Below are 20,515 nucleotides of genomic sequence, written 5' to 3' on the forward strand. Positions count from 1 at the left end.
CTACAAAATAAAAAAATATTTGGCTAGGAAAACATGGAAAGGGAATCTTGATCTCAAGCGGGTAAATGGGATCTTTAGAGAAGAATCTTGCTTGGGTTGCAAGTCTTTTTAAAAGCTGTTAGATCATCTGGCAAATCATCACTACAATTTCGCAACACTAATTGTGTTCTTTCTTATAGACGTTATGTATTAACTTTAGTGCTTGAATGTTATGTGCATAGTTGCGAGTAGCAACTAAGTTTTTCATTGCACTTGCGCATACATGTACTCGTGCTTATGACAAGCTCTACTTTGAACCTAGTCCAGATGACAGAACATAAAACAAGATAGCACAGGGCTTTTAGCCCATAATGTTGCGCTGAACTAGTTAGTGCAGGCAGAAGGGGGATTGGGCTACTGTATCGATATTATGCACCTTCGTGTCCCTAAGAGCCTCTTGAATGCATCTGCCTACACAACCAGCCCCCGCAGAGCATTCCAGGTACCCACGGCTCTGCAGAGGGCTGTACACTCAATCAACTCCATCACGGGCCCAATCCTCCCCACCATCGAGGTCATCTTTAAAAGGCAGTGCCATATGAAAGCGGCAGCAATCATTAAGGACTCTCACCATTTGAGACACGCCCTCTTCTCTTTACTGCCATGAGGGGCGGTTCTGGAGCCTGAGGCTGTAATTTAAACCCTCCGCTGTCAGTCATTGATGCCCCGCCCCACGTTGTGACCACTTCCGTGCGGGCGCCTCGTTCTGGCGCCAGAATTCAAAAATTTCGCCGACGGTTACCAGAACAATCTCCTTTTTATTTTGGTCTTGGAGTGAGGCTTGGCCCTCGGCGTGGCACAGTACAGTATTCCGATTCTTGGTGTGCGGGTAAGAGTGAGTTGGTTCTGAGCCTGAGATTGACAGAACTCGGGAATCCTTTCCAGCTCAAGCAACGTCCGTCCGGAGACTGCCGTGCGGACTTCTGCCCCCTTCTCTGAGTTTACTCACTGAAACTCAATACATTGCAAACACCCAATTTGTCCAGCCTGCTGAACATTTCCAGCGGTTTTTGTTCTGTCAGATTTCCAGCATCTGCATTTGCTGGGTTTTCATTTCACTGTCGTAGTTCAGCTTTTGATTTGGTTCCATGGGGAACCCATGAACACTACCTCCCCCCCCTTTTTTTGTCACTATTTATTTAATTTAACACAACACACACAAACACACTCTGTAATTCACAGGTTTTAGTATTAAATATTGCTGCCGTATAACAACAGTGATATTAAACCTGATTCTGATCTTGAAATAACCCTGCATCTGGGCATTAGCCCTGAGAGCTAGCCTTTTCCCTGATGCTGCAAATTATCTCCCGGTGACACTAATTGTCAGTTGTAAGTTCGGAGTTTGTCCATCTATCCTTTCCAGCATTACGTATTTATATTTTCAGCGTTCTGTAGTGGAAATGTACATCCGGCAACATAATTCTAACGCCTGGTTTCCAAGAAATATCTTTGTTAATTTAGCAATCTGCATTTGTTTCGCTTAATATTTCTATGAAGGTGAACGTGTTAGTGATTTTTGGAATTTAACCATTGATCTTGCAGCTGGTCATTGACTTGGGATGGATGAAACATGCGGCTTGTTCCAGCGCTTAGCTGATCGACTTGGTTGGTCTAAATATGAAGACCTGGATGTCCTTGAAACAGAGGTAAGGCTGAAGCCAAAACTGCCTTTGAGGTTGACTCTACACATGGAGCCATTAGGCAGCTTGTAATAAATGTTTATACTGTAAGTGATTTAATTAAGAGCCATGAATATACTGTAATAAAAGTCAATCAAATTTAAACACCTTTCACCTAGTTTTCCCCTAATGGTGTAAAATAAGAAGACAGTCCCTTTTAGAACCGGACTGCACAAAAGATTTGCAACAACAATTAATAAAATGTGGAGGCAGGATCGGTTAGAAATTCTAAACCTGTTTCATTTTGTCAAAGTCCTCTGCAGTATATAATAAAGTGTTCAGTATGCTTTCCAACCAGAGGCACAGAGTTTGGCATCAACACCTGTTTGTCCTCCCTTGGACATCAGGTCATGGTGTTCAGCCGGAGATAGTTGTGGCATCATCCAGTACCTTTCTTAATTCAGTTTTATATGGCTTCACTGCAGGGGATGTGGTGGCATGCAAATTGTGGATGAATCTCTAACCAAGTTGCAGTTGTTTCAGCCAGTCATGCCTCCACAATGCTGGTCCTTATGTTTTTACCACATGCAAGCTCAATGTGGCTTGTTGGTTATTGTATTTCACTGTCAAGAATGTCATTCCATCAGCAATGATCTTTTTTCCGGTATAAGTTCTTAGTTCCCCAGACTTCAGTTTGATATCTTTGAAATGTGGTTCAAGCTTATTTTGTGGAATGACTGAAATAAGTGAGCCAGTGTCCAATTCCATTTTAATTAATTTGCTGTTTAATTCTGGTATAAGCCATATTGCTTGTCTATTGCTAATTTTCACACTGTAAATCTCAAGACTACACAATCCTATGTTGCTCTCATCATTATTAGATTAGTGCTCTTTTTGAAACGGCAACTTGACTTTATAGCCTTTTCCTCTTCCTTGAGCAGTCCATTTGTTTTGATCTGCCCAATGTACCTTTTGTATGTCTTTGCCTTTAAATGTGCATTTGTTTGATGTATGTGAGCATCTGCCACAATGGTAACACAATTTGTGCGGCCAGGCAAGTTTCATTTCAGATGTTGCAGTTTTGTTCATGCTCACTTTCATTCCTGGCTGCTACTCAATTGAACCTCTGTCTGCAGTTCCCATTGAAACAGCGATTTCCACTGTTCTTTTAAATATAAGTTGTGCTTCAGTTAGCCAATCTCTTAGTGTATCATTAAGCTCATTACTAAACTGACAATGTTCAGACAATCTCTTTAATTCAGCTACATATGCTGAAACGAACTCCCCTTCATTTTGATTATGCTTATGAAACCTAGTGTTCTGCTTTATATGGTTTCACATAGTTCAGATTTTCACATTAAAACAATTTTTATATGCTAGCCATTCACTTAAAACCAATTTAATTAAGCTCAATATAGGCCCATGTTTGTTCCTATTTTTCTGTGTTTAATTTCAATCAGGACCCTGGAAAATGAGTTTACAGGTTTCCCCCACCATCCGAAGGTAGAGCGTTCCTATGAAACGGTTCGTAAGCTGAAATGTCGTAAAGCGAAGAAGCAATTACCATTTATTTATATGGGAAAAATACGTGAGCATTCGCAGACCCAAAAAATAACCTACCAAATCATGCCAAATAACACATAAAACCTAAAATAACAGTAACATATAGTAAAAGCAGGAATGATATGATAAATACACAGCCTATATAAAGTAGAAATACTTTTCCACAATCATTACTGAACTGTTCGCCGAAGCGAAAATCTCGCGCAAGCGCCGTCAGCAGAAAATCTCACGCAAGCGCTGTTGGCAAGAACACTCTCTCCAGTTATCTTTAAACTATGAAGCTGCCAAATAATACCAAATAACACGTAAAAATACACAGCCTATATAAAGTAGAAATAATGTATGTACAGTGTAGTATCACTTACGGGAATCGGGAAGTCAACGCAGAGCACACTGATGATGGTGTGTTAGACTTGTCAGAGTTTGGGAGGTGCAGTGGCCCCCACCCTGTGGGCCGCTGAGCGATATATTGCCGCGAAGAACGCAGGGGTCCAGCAGTAGCCGGGAGGTACACAGCACATCTAAGAAAAAAGCCGAAACAAACATGCTAATTAATTAGGTGCCGCCCGTAATTGTCGGCCCAGCTCAGTGCCGATTTCCGATTGCATTGTCTCTGATCTGGGCCGACAATTACGTGTCGGTGGCACCTAATTAATTAGCATGTTTATTTCGGCTTTTTTCTTAAAGATGTTCTGTGTGCCTCCCGGCTACCTTTGCATTCTCTGCTGATCGGTATCTGTCCGTGGCCTTGGGGTTGGGGTGGTGGGACACTGGGGTGTCATCTCGTTGTCTGCTTCCATTAGAGCAGGCAGCTCATCTTCTATGACTGCCCGCCTCGATGTTGAAGGTCGAGGTTCATCGTCTGCTATGGCTGATGTGGAAGGCTTGCTTGACTGCTGAGCCTCGCGCATTTTTCTATCACACAGTTCTTTAATAAGGACTCAAACCATCCTGCAAATATCCCCTAAACCGACGTACCCTTTCAAAATTAAAGTCGTACTTTATCATTACTCATTCAGTTTCCATTGTTATCCTTTTTTCTTCCAATTGCATCAGCTCTTCATCTGTCAGTTCTTGGTGATGGGATGCCAAAACTCTTCAACATCATGTTCGTCAGCTTCCACAAGCCAAACTCACATTGTCCTTATTTCGTTCACCACGATCAAAACGCTTAATTATGTCTAGTTTTACGCTAAGTGTAACACCCTTACGAGCTCTTTCAGGCTTTTCCGATACCATAGATCTCATCTTGCAAACGGCTGCTCACAGGCACGTGTTAAAGCAAAGCAGTTCTGAATCCGGGGGAGAGCGGCTGCTGGGGGCGCGCTGCCTTTTGTCGCGCACTGATTTTTTCGCATGCTGATTTTTTATAGCGCGCTGAATTTTTTTTTCATAACAGTGAAAACACCTGAAAGCGAGAACAGGGTACTAATGTAGGTCTTTTGTAACAGTGAGGTTTCGTAAAGCGAACGTTTGAAAAGCGGGGGACACCTGTATTTTATTTTCTTGCAGGCTAATATAGTTAGTCCCACTTGAAAAATAGCCGAATTGCATTGCAAAAAGGAAGGAACCAGTGAACTAGTTCTGTTGCATTTATGCTAGTTGAAATATGAAGATACTGAACTTCCGGGTCATCAAGGGAATGGCGGCGTAAGGAAAAGGTCTCTCGACAAAAAAGAAGGTAAACTGCCCCAAAATCGAATTTAGACAAATACTTAATATTGCATAACTATATTAATAAAAGGGGCAAGGATGATGTCTAAGAACAAGAATAAAAAGTCCGCTTCCAAGGCTGATAAACATAAAGAGATGCAGCAAGGCGACGGGCCTAGCTCCCCCACGGCAAGCCAGGACGGAGATAATGAGGGGGAATCGGTGACTCTGTCTTTGATGTCTTTGATTCTCGGAGAGATTCGCGAGTTCCGACAAGATAACAGCAAACAGCTGGAAGATATTAAAGGAGAAATAGTAAAAACTAACTCGCGGATAGATGAAGCCGAAGCGAGGATTGTTGGAATTGAAGAGAAGCTACAAAACGCCGAGGAAGTGATAGCAGAAATGCTGAAGCTACAAGACCAGCTCCAGTGGAAACTAATAGATCAAGAAGGCCGCTCGAGAAGGGAAAATGTGAGGATCTACGGAGTTCCCGAAGGAACCGAAGGTAAACCCGGATTGATGATTCCCTTCGTGGAGAAGCTGCTTAGAGAGAACCTTGATATACCGGCCGCAAAAGACCTACAGATAGAAAGGGCTCACCGCGCGTTGGTACCACAGCCTCCGGCAGGCGCCCAGCCCAGATCGATTCTGATGAGATTTCTCAGTTACAGAACGAAGGAAGAGGTGCTTAAAAGAGCATGGCAAAAGAAAGGTTTCATGTGGAACAACTGCAAAATCAGTTTAGACCACGACTACGCACCGGGGATTCTTGCCAGACGGAAGGAATATACGGAAACACGGAGAGTCCTGAAGGAAAACAACATCAGATTCCAGACCCTGTATCCAGCTCGGCTGAGAGTCTTTTACGACGAAGGGACAAAAACTTACGCTACGGTGGAGGAGGCAACGTCGGACCTGGCGGACCGGGGACTACCTATTAAAGTTATCACCCAACCGGAGTCGCTACTGGAGAGGATTCGGCAGAAGTCGTGGCAGTTAGTGGGGCGAGGACGCTCCACTCGAACCAGAGTGTCAAACTACAAGGAAAAGCTGCAAATATTCAGACGCGAATGTACAGAGAATACAGATTAATTAAGAGAAATGACTGAAAAGAGTAAATCGGACTTAAAAGTAAAATGAAAACTGGTAACTGAAAATAAACTAGGCGGAATAACTTGAATGATAGCAATATGGTCGAGACATAAATAGGAGAAAATTCTCTATGATTATTCAAACTGCTGAGGGCCCTCTAACACAGGGTGAAGATAGAGGTTATCCCTCTGAACTGAGGCGGGTCGGTGCTCAGGCCTCACTGTGGGAAGTCGGGAAAAATTTTCAAATGTTATACGTTCAGAAATGTCTAGGGTGTGGTTATATGTCTTGGTTTACTGTTGAGAAGGGATTGCTTACTGTTTGGTTAGAAAAGGAGAGTGCTTTTTTTCTACTAGAGAAAAATGCAAACTGAATTGGTAAAAATAATTTCCTATAATGTTAATGGGGTTTTGAATCCAATTAAAAGAAATAAGATTATGTCTAAATTGAAAAAAGAGAGGGCACAAATAGCTTTCCTCCAGGAAACACATATGAGCCAATCTGAACATGGAAAATTAAAAAGAATGGGCTTTAAGCATGTATTTTATTCATCATATAAATTGAGTCACAAAAGAGGGGTAGCAACTTTAATATCAAGTACTCTTAATTATGAACATATTTCAGAGACTAGAGACAAAGAAGGACGGTTTGTAAAAATCACAGGAAGAATAGAAGGTACAGAAATAACATTGCTGAATGTTTATGCTCCTCCAGGTAGTGAACGGTCATTTTATAGACACATTTTTGACCTAATGGTCAGTTCTCGAGGGGTAGTAATTTGTGGAGGGGATTTTAATATTAGATTAAATCCTATATTAGATTCTTCAAGAATAGTTACTCAGAATAAACCTCTGACTCGGAAAGTGAATTCATTGATGGAGGAGTTGGGAATTATAGATGTCTGGAGGGAATTACACCCTACTAGTAAAGATTATACATATTACTCTTTCCCTCATTCAGCCTATTCAAGGATAGACTATTTCTTTATCTTTAATACAGATAGACTCAGGATAAAAAACTGTAATATTGCAACAATTGATCTGTCGGATCATAGCCCAGTCTCTATGTCTCTAATCCTGGAAAGGAAAATGAGGAAAACACTATGGAGGCTAAACTCACATATACTCAATAACCCGAAAGTAATGGAGAGATTAAGGGGAGAAATCAAAGAATATCTAGACCTTAATGACACGGGAGAAACATCACCAGTGATTTTTTGGGATATATTGAAAGCTGTACTGAGAGGGAAAATTATTTCCATTACTACTCACATGAAAAAATCAATGCACAAAAATTAGCAGACCTTCAAGGAAAATTAAAACAACTTCAAGTTGGAGATAGCAACAAAAGTAATTCAAATCGAAAACAGGAAATTAGGAAATTGCAAAGTGAAATTGATGATATTTATACGTTGGAAACTCGAAGAAATTTTCTTTACCTGAGACAAAAGAATTATGAAGTAGGAGGTAAATCAGCTAGATTATTAGCATATAAATTACGAAAACAACAAGCAGACAATACAATTCATAAAATAAAGAATCCAAAGACAAAGCTTGTGGAGAGTACAATAGGGAAAATTCAAGAGAGTTTTGAAACATATTATCGAGAGCTGTACTCCCAACCCCGGGCCCCCAATGAGCCCTATATAGACAGTGTATTGAATTTTTTAGATCTACCTAAACTTACAGATTTACAAAATGAAAGTTTATTAGAACCAGTAACTGTCAAAGAACTGAACGTGGCCATCTCTAGGTTAAAGGCTGGAAAGTCCCCGGGTTCTGATGGGTTTACCTCAGAGTGGTACAAGTCCCTGAAGACACAGTTAGCCCCATTACTACTTAACACCTTTAATTGGATCTTGCAGAGAGGAGAAACTCCACCTTCCTGGAGAGAAGCGATTATTTCAGTTATTCCTAAAGAGGGTAAAGATAAACTAGAATGTGGCAATTATCGGCCAATTAGTGTTCTTAATTTAGATTACAAACTATTTACATCTATATTAGCGCGCAGATTGGAAAAGCTTTTACCTGGCCTAATCCATTTAGACCAGACTGGATTTATTCAACAAAGACAAACACAGGACAACATAAGGAGAACTCTGCACATATTAGAACAGGTTAATAAGAACGAGACAGAGACAATGGTAGTAGGATTGGACGCTGAGAAAGCTTTTGATTCGGTTAGTTGGGCATTCCTATACAGAGTGTTAGGAAGATTCGGCTTTCAAGAAAGGTTTATTAAAGTGATTCAGATTCTATATGACAGCCCTACAGCCCGAATTAAGATAAATGGGGACCTCTCTGACTCCTTCATTTTAGAGAGAGGCACTAGACAGGGATGCCCAATTTCTCCTCTCCTTTTTGCGCTATATATTGAACCACTTGCCCAACTAATAAGAGAGAGCGAAATCGTAAAAGGTATCAAGGTGGCAGGGATTGAACAGAAAGTGGCGTTATTCGCAGATGATGTTTTGGTCTATCTGAGTGAACCAGAAAAATCATTTATAGGATTGTTTACACTGTTGCATGACTTTGGGAAAATATCAGGTTATAAAATAAATGTAAAGAAAACGCAGGTTATGTCCCTAAATTATACACCATCCAAAAAATTGCGGGATACATACGATCTTAAGTGGGAAGCTAAATCATTAAAATATTTAGGAATAACCCTGCCGAAGGATCTTTCAACACTGTCACAGGTAAATTATGGGCCATTAATCTCAGAGATAAAAGCAGATATGCATAGATGGAATCTTATCCCCTTTTTAAGTTTAAATTCAAGGATAAATACTATAAAAATGAATATTCTTCCTTGGTTATTATATCTTTTCCGTACTTTACCAGTGGAGGTGGATGATAATCAATTCAGGGAATGGGACAAATGGATTTCCCGCTTCATTTGGCAAGGAAGGAAACCTAGAATTCGATATAACACCTTACAGTTAGGGAAGGAAGGAGGAGGTATGGTTCTTCCTTGCCTGAGAAATTATTTTTATGCCTCACAGATAACCCCTCTGTTATATTGGTGTAATAGGGAATATAAGGCTAGATGGAAGGAAATAGAATTTGGATTAGTTGACAGTTTTCCCCTTCAGGCCTCAATAGCTGACAAAGGATTGATGGCCCAGTTGGAAAAATTTAATAATGCTTGGATAAATCTTACATTAAAAGTATGGCAGAAGGTGGTTAATTCATGTGGAATTAATAACATGTTAAAACTCTTTAGATGGTGTGCATATGATACCGAATTCCTTCCCAACAGAGGAGATAAAAGATTTGAGCTATGGATAAAGAAAGGTCTTACAACCTACCTCTCATTTATAGATAAAAGAGTATTACAAAGTTTCCAAATCCTGCAGGACAAACATGGCCTAGAACATAATGACTTTTTTAGGTACCTTCAAATACGAAACTATGTTAACCAGAGTTGTAGATATACAGACCTATCAACAGTAGAATTAGAATTTTTCAAGATTCTGAATTCGGCTTGCAGTTCAATACCTAGTAAATCAGTTTCTCGCCTATATAATGCACTCTCCCATGCTAAAAATGTAAATACACTGTATACTAAAGAAGTGGGAGAAAGAAGCGGGGTTGGTACTTTCAGAGGAGGCTTGGGGGAAAATCTGCAGCTTTCAATGGTCCTCGACTAATTCTTTGACTTGGAGAGAACATTGTTGGAAAAACATTATAAGATACTTCAAGACCCCATATCAGGAAAAATATAAAGATACAAATGTGACGTGTTGGAGAAGGTGCGGCTCCAAGGAGGCAAATCATTTTCATATTTTCTGGGATTGCCCTAAATTAAGTCTATTTTGGGAAGGTATTCATAGAATATTAGTTAAGGTACTTAGGTCCCAGATACCTCTGAACTTTGAGACGCTCTATTTGGGGCATGTATTGTTCCTTGAACAGAAGGAAGATATAAAGTTGCTGCAGGCCCTCTTAGCGGCAAGTAAGAAATCAATCACTAGAAAATGGCTAAATCCAATACCACCTACATTAGAAGATTGGTACGAAATTATCTTGGAAATATTTAAAATGGAAAAGTTGACTTACTCCCTGAGAACTCAAAAAGAAACATTGTATCAAATCTGGAATAAATGGATTGAATATATAACCCCAATGCGAGCAGACTTTAGATGACTCTCCTAATGATTTATATTGCTCTTCTCATCAACACAGTAATATTGCTAACGTAAGCACCCCTAGTCTAAATGTTTTTTTTGGAAAATAGAGAATTAACACAAGTAAAGGGAAAGATTTGGGAAAGGGATAAAAAAAAATGAAATAATTAAGTAAGTAAGTACATAGGGATTGGATAATTATGTCTGCGGGCAGGAACAAGCACGAACAAATTGGGATATAAACACCTACAATGGTTGGTATATAGGCTTGTATGCAACATTTTGGACCAGTGGAAATGGTCCGGAAGGGCTGTATGGAAACTATTATTACCATTTTTCTTAACAACTAATTTCATTACTTAGCCTAATAGGTTAGATTTACCACACTACATAATTATCTATTTAAATGTTTATTTTGCTTTTATATCATCTCAATGTGTACTTAAGAATGTATAAATAATTGTAGTTTTATACATATAAAAAAAATGGGAAAGAAAAAAAAATAAATATGAAGATACTGTTTTATTTTTATTTTGGAGAGATTGTTTTAGAAAACTACCTCCTGTTGCTGATTGATCTCTCATTATATTCTCCCAATACACTTACTTGTGCCTTTTTCATCATTTTGCCTGATTATAAACCTTGTAAATTTTCTGGAAAACTCCTATAGATTCATGCAGTGTGTAAGCTAGCCATTCAGCCTAACTTGTTCATTCTAATCAATATAAGCTAAGCTAAGTCCATTTGCCTGTGTTTGGCTCATATTCTTTTAAACCTTTCCTATTCGTACATCTGTCCAAGTGTTTCTTTAATGTCGTAATTATTCCTGCCTCTGCCACTTTCTCTGGCAGCTTGTTCCACATAGTCATTACTCTGGGGAGGCGGGGGGGGGGGCGGGGAGGTGAAGCCTGCTTCTTAGATCCCTTGTATATCTTCCCCCTCCCATTTTAAATCTATGCCTACCAGTTGTAAACTCCCCTACCCTGGGATAAACATTTAGAAAATCATGTCCAGACCCCTTTGCTCTCGGGAAAACAATCTGTGTAACTCAGTCCAAGCAACATCTTTATGAATCTTTTCTGTACCCTCTCACTTCACATCCTTTCTATATTTCACGAGCATTACACATAATATTCCAAGTGCATTCTAGCCAATGTTTTGTACAACTGTAACATGATGTTCCAACACAGTGTGTGTCCTGGCCAGGTTTAACTTCCCAGTAATGTAGTGTCCATTAATTTCTTTTGGAATTTAATTTCTAGGTTAAAAGCATTCTATCATTTTAAAGAAGTTTTTTTTGACTTTGGGTCAGTTGGAGATGGGTCTGTTTATAGAGATTATTTAGTTGTAAGCATGAGAAGGCAATTTAGGAGGGAGCTCAAAACAGATTAATTATTGTTTTTATGAAGCAATTGATATAAGAATATGTCAAAATTGTTTTTGAGTGTTTATGCTGTTTGCTTCACAGCTTCAGCAAAAAATTCAGAAATCCAAACAGCAAGATCATGGTAAAGATATTTCGATCAGCCTGCCATCAGAATCTGGGGAGAGCCCAGATATCTATGATTCATGTGTGTGCAAGTTGACACTTTCTAGCTCGGAAGATATGGCTGAATCATGCTCAAAAGTATTGGATAACGGACGAAAAGAACATGACAAATGTGCAGTGACTAAGAAAATGCTTGAAATGCCTCAAATTCACAGTGGAAGTGAAGCTGACTTTGATTCCAATGATGACAGTTTTGAGATTTGTAAGTATGAAGTTGTGGTTTAGTGCTGATGTTTGCTTTATTGTAATTTGCATGTGCCAAGTATTGAGAAACACCGAATTACATAGCATAGAACATAGAAAATTTACAACACATTACAGGCCCTTCGGCCCACAATGTTGAGCCAACCATGTAACCTACTCTAGAAACTGCCTAGAATTTCCCTAGCGCATAGCCCTCTATTTTTCTAAGCTCCATGTACCTATCTAAGAGACTTAACAGACCCTATTGTATGAAGGAAGAGTAGTAGATGTAGTGTATATGGATCTCAGCAAGGCATTTGATAAGCCTTGCATTTCATGCAAGGCTTATTGAGAAAGTAAGGAGGCATGGGATCCAAGGGGATATTGCTTTGTGAATCCAGAACTGGCTTGCCCATAGAAGGCAAAGAGTGGTTGTAGACAGGTCATATTCTGCATGGAGGTCGGTGACCAGTGGTGTGCCTCAGGGATCTGTTCTGGGACCCTTACTCTTCGTGATTTTTATAAATGACCTGGATGAGGAAGTGGAGGGATGGGTTAGTAAGTTTGCTGATGACACAAGGGTTGGAGGTGTTGTGGATAGTGTGGAGGGCTGTCAGAGGTTACAGCGGGACATTGACAGGATGCAGATAAGTGTGAAGTGGTTCATTTTGGTAGGTTAAATATGATGGCAGAATATAGTATTAATGGTAAGACTCTTGGTAGTGTGGAGGATCGGAGGGATCTTGGGGTCTGAGTCCATAGGACGCTCAAAGCAACTGCGCAGGTTGACTCTAGTTAAGAAGGCATACGGTGTATTGGCCTTCATTAATCGTGGAATTGAATTTAGGAGCCGAGAGGTAATGTTGCAGCTATAATGGACCCTGGTCAGACCCCACTTGGAGTACTGTGCTCAGTTCTGGTCGCCTCACGACAGGAAGGATGTGGAAGCCATAGAAAGGGTGCAGAGGAGATTTACACGGATGTTGCCTGGATTGGAGAGCATGCCTAATGAAAACAAGTTGAGTGAACTCGGCCTTTTCTCCTTGGAGCGACTGAGGATGAGAGGTGACCTGATAGAAGTGTATAAGATGATGAGAGGCATTGATCATGTGGATAGTCAGAGGCTTTTTCCCAGGGCTGAAATGGTTGCTACAAGTGGACACAGGTTTAAGGTGCTGGGGGGTAGGTACAGAGGAGATGTCAGTAAGTTTTTTACTCAGAGAGTAGTGAGTGCGTGGAATGGGCTGCTGGCAACGGTGGTGGAGGTAGATACAATAGGGTCTTTTAAGAGACTTTTAGATAGGTACATGGCGCTTAGAAAAATAGAGGGCTATGGGATGGTCTAGTAATTTCTAACATGTTTGGCACAAGTTTGTGGGCTGAAGGGCCTGTATTGTGCTGTAGGTTTTCTATGTTTCTATGTATCTGCTTTCACCGCTGCCGCCAGCAGTGCATTCCACGCACCCACCACTCTCTGTGTGGAAAAACTTACTCCGACATCCCCTCAGTATCTATTTACAAGCATCTTAAAACCATGTCCCATTGTGTTAGCCATTTCACCCCTGAGAAAAAGCCTCTGGCTATCCATGACGATCAATGCCTCTCATCATCTTATGCACCTCTATCAGGTCACCTCTCATCCTCCGTTGCTCCAAGGAGAAAAGGCAAAGTACAGTCGGCCCTCCTTATCTGCGAGTTCTGCATGCGCGAATTCAACCAATCGAGAAAACCTGGAAGTGTCTTCCAGCACTTGTTGTTTGAACATGTACAGACTTTTTTTCTTGTCATTATTCCCTAAACAATGCAGTATAAGAACTATTTTACATAGCATTTACATTTTATTAGGTATTATGAGTAATCTAGAGATCATTTAAAGTATACCGGAGGATGTGCGTAGGTTATCCTGGCTCAGGATCGAAAAAAAACCTGAAGTTCTCTTACTAAGTAAGTCAGAACAGGTAGACCCGGTATTATTTAGTGTCAGTTAGTCAAATGTTTGTCTTAGTATATAGCATATATTTTACTTTTCTATGCATATAAAACACTTAAGAAACACGTTTCATTGCCGGGCTCAGGAACGGAAGTTACCGAGTTCGATCCAGTGACAGAGCGCTCCCGGGCGCGCTCTCCATCCGTGCCCATCATTGTCTTGGAGACTAGTGCCACAGCTGATGAATAATTAAAGTTCTAGAGCTTTAATTATTGGTGTTTTGGTGTTTCAAACAGCAGCCAATCAGAGATCTGAAGTGTTAGAAGACGTAGCTCGCTCAGGTTCACTGTTGAGTACATAAGGTATTGAGTTATGGCAGTTTGGTGTTTTGAGCAGTGGCCAATCAGTGATTGGGATTGATCAACAAGAACAAATTAAAATAGGGCAGGGCAAGCAGAACAGCCAGTGTTGGAGCGGTTATTTGAGAATTTAGCTCTTTGAGGCTTCAGCGAGGAGAGGCTTGAGTGAGAGAAAGTGAAAAGCTGTAGCTAGATTCCCCCCGCACCCTGCACCCCCCCCATAGTTTATTTATTGTTGTACTTTCTTTACTTGATTAGAACTGTGGGGATGCCAGGCAGGATAGTTGAATGCTCCTCTTGCGAGATGTAATGCAGGGAGACCTCCAGTGTCCCTGACAACTACACTTGCATGAAACGCACCCAGTTGCAGCTTCTAGCACTCTGCATGTCAATGTTGGAGCTGGAGCTGGAAACTGTTGGTGGGGGGGAGGGGGTGTGATCTAGCAGAGGAAGGCCATAGTGGTCAGTTCTCTGGCACTGAGTGGGGGCGAGAAGACGAGCTGTAGTCATAGGGGATTCATTAGTTAAGGGAACAGAAAGGAGGATCTGTGGACAAGAACAAATTTCCCATATCATACTGTAACTCCCGGGTGCCACAGTCCAGGACATCTTTGACTGAGTCCTCAGCATTCTTAAGTGGGAGGGTGAACAGTCCATGTAGGTACCAATGACATCGGTAGGGCGACAAAGTTCTGCAAGGAAGTTCAAAGGTGCCAAGTTAACGATTTAGAAATAAAATTTAAAAATTAAAGAGTTTGGTGCTAAATTAAAGGATAGGACCTCTAGGATTGTGATCTTAGGATTGCTACCTGTGCGACATGGAAGGGAGGCCAGAATTAGGAAGATTATACAGTTTAACATGTGGCTAAGGAATTGATGTAGGAGGGAGTTGTGTCAGATTGTTGGATCCTTGGACTCTCTTCCAAGGAATGTGGAATCTGTACAGAAGAGATGTTTTGCACCTGAACTGGAAGGGGACTAATATCATAGCATGAAGGTTTGCTGGTGGGGGGTGGGATGTGCTTGTTTTAAACTAGAGTTGCAGAGGGATGGGATCCATTGTGCCAGAACAGATGGTAGAGGGGTTGTGGAACTAGATGTTACAACCTCAGACAAAATCAGGAATCAAAAGGTTGAGCATTGTGCAACTAATGTCCTGAGCTGCATAAATTTCAATGCAAGAAGTATCATAGCAAAAGCAGATGAGTTCAGGGCATGAATCATCATACGGAATTATGATATTGTAGTCATTAGTGAAACTTGTTTGCAGGAGATGCAGGACTGGCAGCTCAATATTTTGGGGTTCCGTTGTTTTAGACGTGACAGAGTGGGAGGAATTAAAGGAGGAGGGGTGGTGTTAGTATTTGGGGAACTATCAAGACAGACTGGAGAACTTGTCTAGTGAGGTGTCATCAGTGGAACTGAGGAATAAGAAAGGTATGAGCACGTTAATGAGGCTATATTACAGACTACCCAGAAGTCCATAGGATTTAGAGGAACAAATTTGTAGAGATCGCAGACTGCTGCAAGGAACATAAGGTTGTTATAGTAGGAGATTTTAACTTTCCACGTATTGATTGGAACTCCCATACTGTAAAAGGAGTGAATGGAGTAGAGTTTGTCAAATGCGTTCGGGAAAGTTTCTGTAATCAGTACATAGAAGTTCCAATGAGAGAGTGTGTGATACTTGATCTGCTATCGTGGAATTTGTGCACTTTGCATCTAGTGATCATAATGCCATTAGTTTCAAAGTAAATATGCAAAAAGATAGGTCTGGTCTGGGTTGAGATTCTTAATTGGTGAAAGACCAATTTTGATGTTATCAGAAAGGATCTGGCAGGTGTGTATTGGGATAGGCCGTTTTTTGTGGCAAAGGTGCACTTTGTTATTGAGAGGCCTTCAAATGTGAAAGTTTGAGAGTACAAAGCTTGTCTGTGCCTGTCGGAATAAAAGGTAAAGATCACTGGTTTAGGGGCCTTGATTTTCAAGAGAGATTGAGGCCCTGGTTAAGAAAAAAAAGTGTATAACAGGTTTAGGCAGGTAGGTAGGAAAAAATGAGGTACTTTTAAGGAGTATAAAAATGCAAGAGAACACTTAAGGAAATCAGGAGGGCTAAAAGAAGGCATGAGGTTGCCCTAGCAGAAAAGTGAAGGAGAATCCCAAGGGATTGTTGAGAGCAATTGATTGTAAGGGACAAATTGGTTCTCCAAAAGATCAAAATGGCAATCCATGTGTGGAGCCAAAAGAGATAGGACCTTAATTTTTTTGCATCTGTATTTACTCAGGAGATGGACACAGAGTCTATAGAAGTAAGGCAAAGCAGCATCAAGGCCCTGGACCCTATACAGATTACAGAGGAGAAGGTGTTTGTTGTCTTGAGGCAAATCAAGAGTGGGTATATCCCCAAGGCCTGACAAGATGTTCCCTTGGATCCTGTGAGAGGCAATTGTAGAAATTGCCTTTGGCCCTTGCAGAGACATTTAAAACATCCTTAGCGACAGGTGAGGTACCAGAGGATTGGCGGATAGCTAATGTTCTATTGTTTAAGAAAGGCTCTAAAACTAATCAGGAAATTGTAGGCCATTGAGACTGACATCAGTAGTGGGAAAGTTATTGGAAGGTATTCGAAGCGACAGGATATATGAGTATTTGGATAGACAGGGACTGAGTAGGGATAGTCAGCATGGCTTTGTGCATGGTAGTTGTGTCTAACCAATCTTGGAGTTTTTCAAGGTATTTACCATGAAAGTTGAACGCAAGGTAGCAGACATTGTCCACATGGACTTTAGCAAGGTCTTTAACAAGTTCCCACATAGGATGTTGGTCAAGAAGGTTCAGTCGCTCAGTATTCAAGATGAGGTAGTAAATTGGATTAGATACTTTGTTGTTGCACTTTGTGAGGTCCAACCAGGGTAGCTGTTGCACAGTGATTGGTAGTGCACTGAGGAGTGCTGTAGAATAAAGTATCTGGGAATACAGGTCTGTAATTCATTAAGTGGTGTCACTGGTAGATAGGGTTTTAAAGAAAGCTTTTGGTACATTGGCCTTCATAAATCAAAGTATTGAGAACTGGAGATGGGACGTTATGTCGAAGTTGTAGAAGTCATTGCTGAGGCCTAATTTGGAGTATTGTGTGCAGTTTGGTCACCTTGTTTTCAGGAAAGATGTAAACAAGGTTAAAAGAGTACAGAGGCAATATACAAGGATGTTGCTGTGACTGGAGGACCTGAGTTATAAGAAAAGATTGAATAGGTTAGGACTTTATTCCTTGGAGCGTAGAAGATTGAGGGGAAATTTGATAGAGGTATACAAAATTGAGGGGTATAGATAGGGTAAATACAAGCAGGGTTTTTCCATTGAGGTTGAATGGGCTACAACTAGAGATCATGGGTTAAGAGTGAAAGGTGAAAAGTTTAAAGGGAACATGAGGAAAAACTTCACTCAAGGTTGTGAGTGTGGGGAACGAGCCGCCGATGCAAGTGGTGAATGCGAGTTTGATTTTAACGTGTAAGAGAAGTTTGGATAGATATATGGATGGTAGGGGAATGGAGGGCTATGGTCCAGGTGCAGGTTGATGGAACTAGGCTGTTTAAATGGTATGGCACAGACTAGATGGGCTAAAGGATCTTTCCTGCGCTGTACTTTTCTGTGACTCTTGTGAGTAGAATTCTTAAATTTATAAATCCCAAACAGGTATTTTTCTTACTTGTGCCTCTCCACCACCCCAATCCCAATTGGATTGATTGAAATGTAACTGATTTACTGCATGTATGAAAGAATGATTGCAAATGGAAGATATTAGTTTCCTTTTTAAGACCTCTTTGGTGTACAGCACTGTTTGAATGTTGTATGTGAGTTTAAAGAAAGTAGATTTGTCTGGCAAAGGTTTTAACTGTAAAGCTATGTATGTGCTTTTTTTTAAAAGTCAAGTTTATTATTTACATTTTTACATAATTTCTTTCAGCTTTGACCCAGAAGTTAGACTTCAAAACAAACAAGCCCTCAAGAATCCAGAATAAAAGGTATGAGTATACACAAGACTTTGCTTCAATGAAACACAAAGTTAAATAATGCTGGTACTGGGAATCAAAAATAGTGCTGGAAATACCAAACAAATCGGGTAGCTTCTGTGGAGATGGAAACTGAGATGATGTTTTATCATAATTGGAAGAAGCTATAGGTGAACAGGTTTCAAGGTAGCAAAATTTGGGTGTGGTGGGGAGAAGGAAAGGGTAAAGCAGGTTTGTAAAGGGGTAGAAAGCAGGACAGATCAAATACTTAAAATAGTGGAAATGAGTGACAATAGGAAACAAAGCTGTTCTGGAGAAGGCGGAAGAATAATTTATGCAGGATCGTTTTCTGAATTGTACTACAAAATTAGTGGGAGAAATTTCAATCCAATTGATTGAAATCCAACGGCTTTTCTGAACTATTGCATTGGTGATTTTGTTGAGCACATTCCCAACAAAAATCCCCATTTTGGAAGAAATATTGCATTTTGTTGAGCAGCTGCTCACCTGTTTTTCTGCGTTCTTTAAAAATAATACAGCTTGATTTGGTCATGGACAGGATACAGAGGTATTTTGTCTTAATTATAGTAGAGATTCTTAAGATGAGATGTATAATGGAGCACAGTTAGGCCATTTGGCTCATTGAGTCTGCTCTGTCATTTCATCATGGCTGATCCATTTTCGCTGTCAGTCCCAGACTCCTGCCTTCTCCCCATATCTCTTCATAACCTGCCCAATCCAGAATCTATCAACCTTTGCCTTAAGTATACATAAAGACTTGGCCTCCACCCCCAAGTTCCACAAATTCACCACTCTGGCTAAAGAAGTTCCTCCATATCTCTGTCTAAAAGGACACCTGTCTATTCTGAGGCTGTATCCTCTGATCTTGTACTCTCCCACCATAGGAAACATCCTCTCTGCAGCCACTTTATCGAGCCCTTTCTTCATTCAATCGGTTTCAATTGGGTCACCACTTATTCTTCTGAATTCCAGTGAATACAGGCCCAGAACGATCAAATGCTCTTCATATAACAAGCCATCCAATCCTGGAATAATTTTCGTGAACCTCCTTTGAATCCTCTTCAGTGTTAGCGCATCCTTCCTAAGATAAGGGGCCTAAAACTGCTCTGAATATCCAAGTAAGGCCTCACCAATGCTTTGTAAAGCCTCAATATTATATCGTTCCTTTTATATTCTAGTCCTTTTGAAACGAATGCTAATATTGCATTTGCCTTCCTCATCACCAACTGCAAATTAACTTTCAGGGAATCCTGCACAAGGATTCTCAAATTCCTTTGCACTTCAGATTTTTGAATTTTCTCTCCGTTAGAAACTAGTCTACCCTTTCTTTTTCTACCTATGTGCATGACTATACACTTCCCGACACTGCATTCCATCTGCCATATTAATCATTCTCATTTTTTCTGTCTTGGTCCTTCTGCAGCCTCTCTACTTCCTCAAAACTACTTGCCCCTCTACCTATTTTCGTATCATCCACAAGCTTTGCAACAAAGCCATCAATTTTGTCATCCAAGTCGTATAATGTAAGAAGAATCGGTCCCAACACAGACCCCAGTGGAACACCACTAGTCATAAAGGTCCCCTTTATTCCCACTCTGTTTCCTGCTAATCAGCCATGATTTTATGCTAATATCTTTCCTGTAATACCATGGGGTCTTAACTTGTTATGTAGCCTCATATGTAGCACCTTGTCAAAGGGCTTCTGAAAATCCAAGTACATAACATCCACCGATTCTCTATTGTCTATCCTGCTTGTTATTTCTTCAAAGAATTCCAACAGATATGTCAGGCAAGATTTTCCCTTGAGGAAAGCATGCTGACTGCAGCCTGTTTTATCATGTGCCTCCAAATACCCCAAAACCGCATCCTTAATCGACTCCAACATCTTTCGAACCACTGAGGTCACACTACTGTCCTGTAGTTTCCTTTCTTCTGCCTCTCTTCTTTCTTGAAGAGTGGAGCGACATTTGCAATTTTCCAGTCTTCCAGAACCATTCCAGAATCTAGTGATTCTTGAACGATCATTGCTAATGCACCCATAATCTCTTCAGCCACCTCTTTCAGAACCCTGGGGTGTACAGGTGTCCCCCGCTTTTCGAATGTTCACTTTACGAAACCTCACTGTTACGAAAGACCTACATTAGTACCCTGTTTTCGCTTTCAGAAGGTGTTTTCACTGTTATGAAAAAAAAAGCGCGTGATAAAAATCAGCGCGCGCCCCGAGCAGCCACTCTCCCCTGGATTCGGAACGGCATTCTCCCCGGCATTGCTTAGACACGTGCCTGTGAGCAGTCGTTTGCAAGATGAGTTCTATGGTATCGGAAAAGCCTGAAAGAGCTTGTAAGGGTGTTACACTTAGCAT

General features: G+C 40.7%; 1 protein-coding gene across 2 annotated transcripts in view; it reads left to right on the plus strand.

Annotated features, from left to right (window-relative positions):
* Positions 1-735: 735 nt before the first annotated feature.
* Positions 736-20,515, plus strand: part of gcna (germ cell nuclear acidic peptidase) — a 41,112-nt gene continuing 21,332 nt past the window's right edge. For both annotated transcript variants that reach the window (XM_063061400.1, XM_063061401.1), the window contains exons 1-4: positions 736-868; positions 1,585-1,688; positions 11,570-11,852; positions 18,087-18,144. In XM_063061400.1, the coding sequence (XP_062917470.1) occupies positions 1,602-1,688; positions 11,570-11,852; positions 18,087-18,144 (428 nt within the window). In that variant the 5' untranslated portion in view covers positions 736-868; positions 1,585-1,601. The remainder of the gene's footprint in view (positions 869-1,584; positions 1,689-11,569; positions 11,853-18,086; positions 18,145-20,515) is intronic.

The sequence above is a fragment of the Mobula hypostoma genome, chromosome 10, assembly GCF_963921235.1.
Source record: "Mobula hypostoma chromosome 10, sMobHyp1.1, whole genome shotgun sequence".
NCBI classification, from domain to species: domain Eukaryota; kingdom Metazoa; phylum Chordata; class Chondrichthyes; order Myliobatiformes; family Myliobatidae; genus Mobula; species Mobula hypostoma.